Below are 13,201 nucleotides of genomic sequence, written 5' to 3'. Positions count from 1 at the left end.
GGGAATGTTGGCAAAAGCTGTATTCCACTAACACCCACAGAGCAAAAAGTGCCATAGATATGACATTCCTGTTTCATTTTTTAAAAAGTCTGTAAGTGTGCTACTGCCTCATTTTAGTTCCTCTACCAATGAGAACAAGGGTCAAACTGTGCTGAGGCTTACGAAAATGAACTGTTGAAAGAAACTTACGTAAGGATTCTTCAAAAGTCACTTCTGTACCTACCAAATTGTTGCCATCGTACAGTGCAATCTCGCCGACAGTGGTACTACCGGGGTATGCCAAGTAGGAATTGGAATGGTTGATAGAAAGTGCACATAAACCTATAACACAAGGGGGGAAAGACATTATCAGACACAGCTTTAAGGCAGTGGCTGAAGGACTGTGCCTGCTGGGAAAGAAGTTCAACCTGCTCCATACTTCCAGTCAGCCTCAGGCTGGGTGATTTGCAGAAGGAAATCGCTCTGACTCTGGTGACTAAAGGTAAGTAATGGTAAAGCTTCATCTAGTGCTTTAATTCTTCACTCAGAATGCATATGAAGAGGATTTGTCTTTACTGTACAGTATTTTATCATGCAAATCCACCCATTACATCATAATGTCTGCTTTCAGAACAATTAGACTTTTCTGTTTTGAGGACTGCAAGAGAGATGCCTCCTGAAGCTGCTGGCAAGACAGGATTCATGGTCTGATGCACAATGAGCAAAGCTAAATGCATAGGAGAACACAATGAGCTCATTGGGCTATGTGGTACAGGAAGAGCTCTTGCGCCTTACTAGGAAGTGATCTGTGATTGTCTCCGTAACTTGATAGATAGAAACTGACAACCAAAAACTAGACAGTAGCTCTTTAAAAAAACTGTTTGCTTCGCTGTAACCACAATGCCAGCCATGTGGTAAGCACTGCATTACTATCACTGGTCCGGAAGCCATAGATTTCTGAATAAATACAGGGTATTGCTAACACAAAGTTTATCACAAGGTCAAAGATTGCTTGCAACTGCCAGATCTGTCTTCATTAGATCAAAACCTAGCGGAGCTCTGAAGCTTTAAGGGTATGTGTTTGGAAAGGATGAGATTTATGGAGAATGTTATGTGACGGTTAAACACACTGGTGGAAACAAGAAGTGCATTGCAAATAAACAAATCTTTGGCGAGAGCCCTTAATAAAAGGTTTGAGAACCACTGAAACAGAGGCTCCCTTAAGCACACTACCAGGGTTCTTCAAGGATTACCAGTGAGCCCCTGATGTAGCCATTACTGAGAGAGCAGAAATAAGATTTGCGGTCCTAAGGACAGATTTTTGTTGTTATTCAATCACACAGTCGAGTCCGACTCTTCGCGACCCCATGGACCAGATAGGGTCTGCTTAAGTGGAAGAAAGGAAGGGGAGCTACAATGATAAACACACCAAGAATTGAATTGGAGTGAACAGGCCACAGCTTTATTTATTACAGCAGATGGAGCATTGGCGCAGCATAAGGCAGGATCCAAATGCATTGGGTGACCCACCTGTCCACCGATGAACCCCATCCCCAGCCCACCTGCTGGGGGAACCTGGAGTGGCAAGCCAGTGGTCCCACAAAGGCACAAACCTCTAAGTGGACCCCTTGCCACCTGGGAGTGGAGCCAGGCATGCCCCCGGGCCAGGCATGCTGCTATAAGGCTCGACCCCCAAGATCCCTTAAGGGGGTCCCCACCAGGGAAGACAGGCAATCAGGCACAGCCTCCACCCAAATGGATCCAGCCCAATGTCTGAAACTGCCACAAGAGCTGGGAGGGTACCGCCTGCTGCTGCCAAAGCTCCTACAGCTGCAACCAACAAAGGAGGGTGTCCTGCATACCATGAAGCCATAAGCCCTGACCCTAGCAGGACAAATGCACACCACTGGCCCTGTAAAGGGCAGCCAGCTTAATGTAAGGGTGGCGAATGACCAAGCCACCAACCGACTCCACAAAGCAACCTGCGGCCTTGCACATTTTCTTCTTCAGAGAGTCCACTTTGTCAGGGGCACCTCTATGCCCTCCTGTTGAGCAGATAAATATGAGCACAACACCGTGCTCATATTTTCTGAAAATCTTTTAAATGAATTAAAAATATATATATATTTCTTCTTAATTGATTATATATTATTGCAAACCTGTAATTCTATGCTGAAATTAACAATTCTCTATTGTAACTCATTAAACAGTCTTATATTATTATCCAAATGACCACTAATCCAACTCAACAACCTTCCTTTTCTTCTCTCTTGACAGGTCCCTAGAGGAGCACACTCCTTTCATTCACAGCAATCTTCCTCAGAAGTAATGTATTCCAAGAGTTGGAAAAAGATGAAAATACTAATATTTGGGGAAATATTAAATGTAAGGATTCAATCTGTCACTAACTGTAGATCAAGGACCTTCTATAAACTTATTTCTTTGAAAAATACTTTCCCCAAAATATTGGTAATCACACCAGAACTGAATCTTCCTGTTCCTGAAGGATTCACTCCAAAAGGTGACCGCTACCAGCTCTCTGCATTGTTATTTCACAGCATGTATCATATGAGCAGAAGCAGCAGGTAAGACTGGCAAGGGCCTGTACATGTGCATTCTCTGTTGTGCCCCCCCCAACTGTGTGGAATGGCCTACCTGAGAGGCCAGAAAGACTGCCCCACTTCTAACATTTTGCAGAATGTGCAGAACAGAAATGTTCCGGAGGGAATTTTGGTGAAAGGATTAGGAAAAATAAAAAGGCCACCCACACCAAGTCACAGGAGATAAAAAAAAAAATATAAATATAATTTTACCTGATTTTGCACCATTGGCCTTGGTCTTAATTTTTATCTTTTATGAAAGGATTAGAACCATAGTGTAACAGAACAGCTCAGGAGGGCATTTTTACAAGAGAACAGGATTACAGTCGATTACAATTTTTACTGTATTCACAATTCTGCTTTTACTGCTCCATCATCTACTTTTGTAATCCACTTTCTGCATCATGGTATGTAACGCCCTGGCCAGTTCTTTGTTTGCATTGTTTTCTAACTAGGTAATCCTAGTACTGTTGTGGACATCTTATGCTGTCGGATTGAATTGCTATCTATATTTTTAATCTGCCTTCAGTTTCAGTGAGAACAGTGGCTTATAAACAAAGTAAAATACATAAACAAAGCAAATATTTTACACATCCTTAGAGCTGCTTCAACAGAAGTCAGCTGAGTGAAGGGGGAAAAAAAGAGAAGACTGAGCAAGACATTTGCTTTGACAGTTCCAGGAACTGCAGCCCGTGCAAGTGAAGAAGGCTCTGCTTGCACTCTACTCCACTTATCCCTTTCCACCACTGCCTGTGCCCCCTCTCTCAGGATCCACACATTGTCCTTGACTGCCCTCGCTCATCCCACAGAATCCTCCAACCGTACATGGACCTTCTAAGCTTTTAGGGCAGAGAGCCCGGTTGTTCCATACAGTACATCCACCTTCTGGGATGCACTCCTGCCCTCTCCCTGCATCCAGTGTGTCCACACACTAGCTACTACTAACCCTATAGAATATGAACGTGGTGGAGCTGCACGCTAATTGTTCCACTATGGGTCTTTAGCCTATAAAATGTATTATTGTAGTTTTATTTTGAGACATTTTGTATTTTACTCCCTTCTTTGAAAATGTGTGAACATTTCTTGTTCTCACTTTGATGGAATGGTTGTGTTGTTGCTGTGTCTTATTCACAGATGCAACAACAATGGACTGAAATAGCAGTGCATTAAAAAGACCAAAAAGTTAGGATTAAGGGTCTAAACTGCAGAGGGCTTTACTTTGATTAAGTAAAACAGACTAGGGGGAAACGCATAATTAAGGTCACTCTGTTGAGACCATTCAAAAATTATTTGGATCAACACCAAATTAATGACTATTCTTTTATTCTTGGGACCTCCCTTACAAGTGCAAATCTGTCAGTGCTTACAACAGTCCCGTCATAAGTGAGGGGATGTAATGTGCTTGGACAAGTACACAGTGTTTGCCATCACTACACAGCACTTCCAGCTGGCCCTGGGCCAAGAATATAATATTTTCAAAGCACCAGCCAGCAACAGAGATACAGATACAGAGATACAGAGCAGGGGAAATGCTATCTTTGGACCAACTTAAATGCAGTCTTCGATGATCAAGGCTTCTAAATTTTGTTCATCTTATTCTGGAGTAGTCTAAAAGAATCATCAGTGGGGATGCCTGATGGCAAATGGGTTGAAGTATGAAGCCTCCTATAACAGAACGAGAGAGAGAGAGAGCAGGAACACCATGGGGAGGCAGCCGCTCCGAGATGCAGCTTCAGGGCACCGAAAAGCCCTGAGTGGGTTGTGAAAGACAGACCAGTTGGAAGAGCTTTCGCTGCAGGAGCAGGGTGACCTGTCAGTATCAGTACAGTACAATCCAGTCTGAACTAAACATACAAAGGTAGAGACCTGTTGACTCTGCTTAGTTCATGTACAGCCACCACTTTCCTGAAAAGTGTACACGTGCCCTGCTTGTAGTTTTCCTGAGATGAAAGATGCACCAAGCAGGGGCCAAGCGTGATTAATTTATTGTGCATCGGTAAGATTGGTCTGGCAGTTCACAGCAGAGAGTGATACAGATAGAGACAAAGTGTGCTGCCCTCTTCCCCAAGAACGTTCAATTTTAAAAATCTCAAACAAACCTATGAGGTGGGGGAGCAAGGATCTTATACTATTTTCTCAGGGTTCGTTTCAGCTTTCCTATGCATGTTCCTAAAGAAGCCTTCCCCCCCAATTACCAAAGATCCATATATTTGCACTTGCGAAAGGGGCAGTTCCAAGCATGAAATCTGACCACAGTTTAATTCCACCTTTTCTTCAGGTTGCTCGGGGTTGTGTATGTTGTTTCTAATCCTTTTCTCAGCTTCAGAGGTTGCTGTGAAAAGTCACCTGGCAAGCTTTGTGGCCAACTGTGGCTTTGAAGCTGGGATTGTTTCACTCCTGGATGAGCACTGCAACCACTATACAGGATCCCGCCATTCCTGAGATCTTCTCTGAAGTTCACAGGTGGCATAATATGGTTAAGCTTTTCAAACATTACAAAAACACATGGCTTTGCCTATTTTCTGGGTACTTCTATGCAGCATGTTTTTGTTTTTAAAGTAAGCAGCGAAATAGAAGTTGACAGCAACAGAGCATGTGTGTGGGTGAGAGAGAGAAACAAAAACAACTGAATGAGTCTTAGCACACACACAGCTTTGGACAAGTTTTCTATTCAGAGTTTAGGAGCTCCTTTTGACACAGGTCTTGTGCCACATTGTTGTACATTTGCCTTTCATGTATTCTGTTCTTCCACTGATCCCGAAGACCTTCAACTGCTCAGGCCTGTCTCCATTTTTGATATGGAAAAACAGGTGGAGCATAACTGAAAAGTGAACTGTACAAATTATATCACCCATTTCAGGCATCAAAGCTTCAGAAGGGACCTGCTACAGTGAAAAGTTCCACATCTGCTATGTCCCCCCCTCTGGCATTTTGCATCTCACATACTCACTCTCTCCATTTTATATGTGACTGAAAACAAAGCCATGATTGATGACATGGTTATGCTACCATCGTATGCGGTTTGGCCCTGAACAATAGATTTTCATCTGAGTAAACAAGCATAGGATCAGGATACAAAGCTGCACAGTCATCCCCATGAAAACAATAGGTCTTAATTCCAAGCAAGCATAAATAAGACTGGACTGCAGATAATCAGCCCTCAGTTTTAAAAAATGAGGATCACCATGCTGAAGCCTCCTTTAGTAAGCATGGTTCTGCTACCGGTTCAGAACCAAGATGGCAGTTCATTTAAGATAGGAGGAAGCCATACCCAAAGGACGTTGATGTCTTTGTAGTGGAGGATTTTTTTAAAAAAATCATTTAATCACATCCAAAGCTTTAAATGAGCTTAATCCACACCAAGAGACCATCTGTTAAGAGCCTGAAGTAGGTCAGTCTGGAGACAAAGAATGGCTTCCCAAGACCAAGCAGAAGGCTTGCCAAGTCCCCCCTGGGGGGCGGGGAAACCCCCGCCCCAGAGGCCCGTTCCCTGCTGCCGGCAGATCGGGCCCCCGGGGGAACCCCACCCCAACGTGCACGTCACCCGGAAGTGACGTGACCACGCCAGGGGTGGGGCCACGGTCATCCGAGGGAAAACTCTATGGTTTTCCCTCGGATGGTCGTGGCCTCGCCCCCAGTGTGCCCGGCATCGTCATGTCACTTCCGGGTGATGTGCGCGTGCGCACTCCAGCCGGGAGTCCCCCGCTGCGGCTCAAAAAGCACTTGGCAACCCTACCAAGCAGGCATTTAATTGCTGCACATGAACTCTAATCCAAGTCAAGGCCAGGAAGTGCTTGGAAAAAGATAGAGTTTATTTGGTTCAACTTCAGTGACATCTTGTCAGTCAAGTCCTGCTCACCAAGATGGCCTGAATGGCTACTCTTATAGCTGGGACCAGAAAGATATAACTGCCATTTTGATCAAGCAAGAGTCTGCTCTTCTCCTGATGCCATCAAAGAAAACCAGCTACACCCTCATTGATATCAGAGTCTCCCTCCCTTTCACCTGTCCATAATCCACCCAAGAGAGAGGACTTTCTTCCAGCTGAATAGTAACTGATATTATGGCCACACCCTGCCATTCTATAAGAAAAAAGTATCCACTGTTGTTCTTAGAATGTTTTGTGTATTTATATATTTAGATATTTATATGGCATTTTTCTCCCCAACAGTGACCCAAAGTAGCTTACATATTCTTCTCCACTGTATCGTCACAGCAATGACTCTGTGAGGTAGGTTAAGCTACCGAGGTCACCAAGCATGTGAATGGCCCAAGATCACCTAGCAAACTTTTAAGGCAGAGTGGGGGATTTGACCATAGGTCTCCTAGATCCTAGTCCAACACTCATCACTACCCCCTGCTGTCTCTCTGGGTATGACATATATTGAGTCAAGTTGCAAACGGCTGCTTTCCAGAAGCAAAGATCAGCAGGGAGAAAGACAGGATAGCGCCATCATCATTTCCTCATTTTTGCAACTTTTTAGCCCACCCTTTCCTGAAATGGCTTGGCTAAGGCTGCGCAGAGTGACGTAGCAAAACAGTGCTTCTCTCAGATGACTAAACATTATTTGGGTCTGGATACTATGCCATGCGAAGCTGCGGTGGCTCAAGTGGTTAAGACGCTGAACTGCAGGCTGTGGAAGGTCAGTAGTTCAGCAGTTCGAGACCCGGGTGCCGCAAGATGGAGTGAGCTCCCATCTCTAGTTCCAGCTCCTGCCAACCTAGCAGTTCGAAAGCAAGAAATTGCAAGTAGATCAATAGGGACCACTTCGGTGGGAAGGTAACAGCGTTCCGTGCACCTTGGTGTTTAGTCATGCCGGCCACATGACCACGGAAACGTCTTCGGACAGCGCTGGCTCTTCGGCTTGGAAACGGAGATGAGCACCGCAACCCTAGAGTCGGACTCGACTGGCTTTTGAGTAAGGGAACCTTTACCTTACTATGCCATGCAGGCACAGCAAGCAATTGCTGGCAGTTCATTCAACCAGACAGCTTCATCTGCACACGTTCCAGCACAGCACCACCAGCAGCACAAACTGGCACATGAAAGCTGAAGCTGGTGAGGCACAGCAGGCACTGTACTTCATGGCACAGACAAGAGACCACGTGCCAGGTACCGATGGCAGGGTTTCCATTGTTAGAATGGTCTTGAGGTTATTGCCATCTCACTGAATATATGGAACAGAGAAGGATATAAGGAAGACACACTCTCATTCAGCTGGCTAAGGGCATGTAAACTGGAAATGATAATGTCAGCCAGACAGAGAAAAGCTTTCTTTTTTAAAATCGACTCTATTAAAACAACATGAGGAAAAGCATTTCTTTGGGATTCAACTTGCCCTAAATTTCTCTTCTCCTGGTTGTCTGTTTACAGGAGTAACATATCTGTTTACTGACTCAGAGGTAAGGAAAATTTACTTCTCAAAGCAGAAAGCTGCAGGAGCCCTCTCCTCTGGTTATTTTTTAAAAAGTGAGAGGAAGTCTTGTCCATTAAAAGAACGCATCCTGCGGGCTTTGACACAGCATCACAGTTACCCACTGACACTGCAGAAGTGGGGAGAGGTCCCTTCTTAGCATATAATCCTTCTAGTGAGCATTCAGATCTCCTGTACTAGGGACATTCCTCTCAACTTCTCCCTCTGACGAACTTGGACCCTTACCTTTTGTGTTCAGAGGGGTGTCCAGGATCGTTTTCAGCAGCTTCATGTCCTTAATGTTATGAATATAAATAGATTCCTCCAGGCAAACTGTCAGTCTCTGCAAGAACAAAAAAACCAGATTTGTTGTGCAGGAATGGGAAAAGCCCCACATTCCAAGAGCCCATCAGCACGTACTAACTAGGTGCACCTGCGTTTCAGAAGACTGGCTGGGAGAAGTATCAGGTACCACATGGAAAGAGAAGAGTGACACTTTACCTCCTGAAGTCGCACTCTAAAGGGAAAGCAACTGAACAAAGCCTCTGAAGTTCTTTCCCTTAACTTATTAGATAGGTCTAGAAAAATTAGGAAAATCAAAAACAAAAAAAAATCACTGACCTTTATGTAATTTACTGGTCAGATGACTCAGGGGTTCAGAGATTAGCGGCAATCATTAGGAAATTGGGTTATCGGATGGATAGGTTGAGTTAAGGGGAAGTACCAGCAGCACTTACTATTGTTAGGTTAGATTGGGTTTTAGGACCAACTGTACTGAAGAACTGCTTTATCAGTAACATCCTTTATTTCCAGCTGGGAATCAGCCTACTAATAGTCTGAGGCTAGTCAGCGAAGACCATTAATGGCCGATGGCCAGTCAAGGGATGCCAGTGCTCCTGGGGAGGGGAAAGTACTGCAGTGGGACCATGCAAAAATGGAAAGGAAGGGAATAGAGACGTATAAGAGCTCGGCCGCCTTCCAGCCTGCATCCCATCCCGAAGGTAGTAGGTAGTGAGGCTAGGATTACTGATCCCCCTTAAACATTGGCGTTGTGCAATGCCAGGTCCATAAATAATAAGACCACGGTCCTTCATGACTTTCTGTCAGAACAGTACATGGACCTGGCATGCGTGACTGAGACCTAAGTGCGAGACAGGGAGACTGTAGCTCTCTCCCAATTAGCTCTTCCTGGGTACTCGGTCCTTAACCAATCCCAGACTAAGGGGCGGGAGGAGGAGTCGCTTTATTCATTCGGGAGGATTACACCTTCAGAGTGCTTCGGCTGCTGAAGCTCACGGGCATAGAGTGTGCTGGCTTTGTGTGGGAACTGGGGAGAGTTTGGTTGTTTGGCCGGTGTACCGTCTGCCCAATGCACCAGCAAAAAGCCTGCCATCCCTGCTGGAGGCCGTATCAGGCTGGGCACTGGAGCACCCTAGACTGTTAGTCCTGGGTGACTTCAATGTCCATGCCGATGACGTGACCTCCACACAGGCAATGGACCTGGTGCTGTCCATGGCGGCGCTAGGACTCTCCTAACATGTTACAGCTCCCACTCACTGAGTAGGGCACATGCTCGATCTGGTCATCGTGGCGGGGATTACAGTGGACCGAATTACTGCTATAGCAGTTCCATGGTTGGACCACCATGCCCTGAAGGCCTGTGTTAATGTGCCACCCTGGCCCCGTTTGGGAGGCGAGCATATTTTAGCTTGCCCACAGTGCCAAATGGACCCATGTGGTTCCAAATGGCTCTGCGGGATCCGATGCCCCCTGATGGCTCATTGGATGAGCTTGCTGAGGACTGGCAAAGCTGACTCTCGGCAGCCTGAGATCGCTCCCCAACGTCCTCTGCACCCCCGCTCTAAACTTGCTCCATGGTACACAAAGGAGCTGAGGTTGATGAAGTGGGAGCTTAGACAGCTAGAGAGACAGTGGCGATGCGCTCAGGACAAAGCGACAAGAGCATCCTAGAGGACATTTATGAGATCCTATGAGATGGCAGTCAAGCCTGCGAAAAGAGAATATTACGTGGTCACAATTGCACCTGTGACCCTCGCCCAGCCCAATTCTTTGGAACAATTCGGTCTATTACTACTCTGCCACAGGGCAGATCAAACGATAAGGAATTGGAGATTGGCTGTGAGGCTTTTGCAAGCTACTTTGCAGATAAAGTCTTGTTGCTCCGCCACGATCTCCCCACCACAGTTGAGACAGTAACGGAACTCGAAGCTCCATGCGTGTCTTCTTGTCAAGTTTTGGATTATTTCAGTCCACTTAGCCTAGAGAAGGTTGACAAATTACTCTCATCTGTTCATCCAACCACTTGCAGCCCTGCCCATCATGGCTAATTAAAGCTGGTTGTGACGGGTTATGAGGCGCACTAAGGGAGATCATCAACAAGTCCCTTGTGGAGGGACTGTTCCCTAGTGCACTGAAGGAAGCGGTGGTCCTCCCTCTCCTAAAAAAACCATCCTTGGACCCGGCCGAATTAGCTAATTACCGGCCGGTATCCAATTTGCCCTACCTGGGCAAACTAATTGAGAGTGTGGTGGCGATTCAGCTGCAAGGTTTTTTGGATGACACCTCCACATTAGATTCCTTCCATTCTGGTTTCCAACCAGGCCATGGGACAGAGACGGTCCTGGTCACCTTCACAGACAACCTCCGGAGGCATCTGGACCAAGGCAGTATGGTAGTATTATTGTTGTTAGACCAGTTGGCAGCGTTCAACTTGGTCAACCATCAACTACTAATCCACCACCTCACCGACACCGGGATTCAGGGGTTTGCCTTGCAGTGGCTCTCCTCGTTCCTTCAGGGTCAGGGACAAAGGGTGGTCATTAAGGAACAGCTAACCGGAAGGCACCCGCTAATTTGCGGAATGCCCCAAGGAGCAGTGCTTTCCCCAATGCTATTCAACATCTATATGCACCCCCTTGCCCAGATTGCCCAGAGTCACCAACTGGGTTGTCACCAATATGCAGATTACACCCAGCTCTATCTATTGCTGGATAGCCAGTCAGACTCTAGTCCGGGAGATCTGGACCTGGTGTTGAAAGTTGTGGCTGGTTGGCTTAGACTGAGTCGACTGAAACTGAATCTGATGAAGACAGAGGTCCTGTACCTGAGTGGGCCAAGGTTAGGGATCTGACCTTCGATGGGGCACCGTTGGTGCCAGCACCGGAGGTTGAGAGCTTGGGAGTGCTCCTGGAGGCCCAAGTAGCAGCCACTGCGAAGTCTGCCTTTTGCCATCTGCGGCCGATTAAGCAGTTGGTTCCCTTCCTTGAACACAATGACCTAGCAACAGTGATCCATGCAGTGGTCACCTCGAGATTAGATTACTGTAATGCTCTCTACATGGGGCTGCCCTTGTCCCAAATCTGGAAGCTACAGCTGGTGCAGAATGCAGCAGCCAGGCTGTTGTTGCCTCTCCCTATGCGGGAGCACAACCAGCCTGCCCTAAAAGCACTGCACTGGCTGCCTATAGCATACCAGATTTGGTATCAGCACTGGAAATGAGACAGGAAACATAGGTCTCAATTTAGTCCAGGAGGATGCAAAGAATAAATGAGCATAAGTCTAACATTAGAAACCACAACATTCAAAAACCAGCGGGGGAACATTTTAATCTTCCAGGACATTCCGTTGCTGACATAAGAGTAGCAGTTCTCTTACAAAGGAATTTCAAAGAGAGATTAGAAAGAGAGACTGCTGAATTGCAACTGATAATGAAGCTCAGGACAATGCATCCTCCTGGTCTGAATTGACCTAGGTCTCCTGTCTCATTATCAATGCCTGCTGCTATCATTTGGCATCTGAAATCACTCCACTCTCCAAGATATAAGGATAGATGGACTCATATTCTAGCTGTATCTGAAGAAGTGAGCAGTGACTCACGAAAGCTCATGCCCTGCCACAAATTTTGTTAGTTGTTAAGGTGCTACTGGACTCTTGCTCCTTTCCACTAATAAAGATTGCAAGCTGTGCTGTTAGATTTCTTTTTTTCCTTCTTCTTTATCTGTTAGAACTGGAGAGGGGGATCTTTCCAAGTGAAAGAATGTGTTGATTTGAGACTGGGCAAAATCCACTCAGTGCTAGAGATGATAATGAAACAGTTAAAAAAGCAAAGTGGCAGATTAATGTGAAGAAAGGCAGCCAGTGAGATGGGAGGGAAGAGAGGAAGACATGTTGAACTGGAACATATGAAACCATAAATGTATTTTAAATACTTAGCCATCTACTTCCAGTCATTAAACAATGGAATCCAATCAAAGTGCTGTAATTCCTAATCAGTATCTTTTTGAAAGAAAATAAAAGCCCAGATAGGCACAGAGAAATCTAATCTAAAAAAAACTTTTCAGAATAAGCCAAAATTATTTCCTTTTAATTCCCCTTTCCCCTTATCCCAAAGCATCTCTTTCCGGCATCCCCTTCCTTTCTTTTAACGTGCATATGTGTGATCAAGTCTCAAACTAAACAACAGAGCAGGGTGATCTTAATGTAAATTGTGCTTATCAGAATTCCCCCCTCCCTCCCTCTGAAGAAGTGTGCGTGCACATGAAAGCTTATACCTTGAATAAAACTTTGTTGGTCTTAAAGGTGCCACTGGACTTGAACTTTGTTCTCTCTCTCTCACTGACTCGTTCCCTCTCCCCCTTCCTCCCCTCTCCTTCCTTTCCACCTCAGTCAGTTGGAGGGGGGAGGAGACCTCAGCCAATGGAGGGAAGGAGACTTGGCTTTGTATCTCTCCCCCTGAGACTGAGGGAGACGGGTGAAAGTGAGTTGCAACACAGTAGCAGCAACAGCTCCAGAGAAGGAAGCAGGAGAGAGTCAGTTGCTCCCAAGCCTGATACAAGTCCTTGGCAAGCCAGTTCCTGCACGCAGGCCATGTTTTTGGCACCCCTGTGTAGAACTTGCAGGAATAAGACAGAGGCACAGACCAGAAAAGCACTCCATCATTCACTTCCTCTACAATTTTCAGTGCAAGATTATGCAAACAAAACAGTATTGTATGTATCCCAGTGGTAGGGCACAGCTGCACACTTAACTTTCTGGATTCCCATGAAGATACACCCAAAGAAGGGGAAATAAAATTTCATTAAGAAGACGCCCGGCCTCATTTGTACATAAGGTTTTCAGCTTGCAGATTTATGGGTGCATATTAAAAACATAGTTCTAATATTACAAAAAGTGTTTGATACAGTACCC

At 45.7% G+C, this 13,201-nt stretch overlaps 1 protein-coding gene across 1 annotated transcript in view; it reads right to left on the bottom strand.

Annotated features, from left to right (window-relative positions):
* The window catches only part of WIPI1 (WD repeat domain, phosphoinositide interacting 1), a 32,965-nt gene extending 24,590 nt beyond the window's left edge, over positions 1 to 8,375 (bottom strand). The window contains exons 1-2 of the mRNA XM_015414116.1: positions 8,240 to 8,375; positions 224 to 321 (exon numbers count right to left, since the gene is read on the bottom strand). Coding sequence (XP_015269602.1) covers positions 224 to 321; positions 8,240 to 8,285 — 144 coding nt within the window. The 5' untranslated portion in view covers positions 8,286 to 8,375. The remainder of the gene's footprint in view (positions 1 to 223; positions 322 to 8,239) is intronic.
* Positions 8,376 to 13,201: the final 4,826 nt, after the last annotated feature.

This window comes from Gekko japonicus, unplaced genomic scaffold, assembly GCF_001447785.1.
Source record: "Gekko japonicus isolate JY-2015 unplaced genomic scaffold, Gekko_japonicus_V1.1 scaffold3872, whole genome shotgun sequence".
NCBI lineage: Eukaryota > Metazoa > Chordata > Lepidosauria > Squamata > Gekkonidae > Gekko > Gekko japonicus.
The sequence above is the reverse complement of the archived record's forward strand: the minus strand, read 5'-3'. Positions and strand labels throughout refer to the sequence as shown.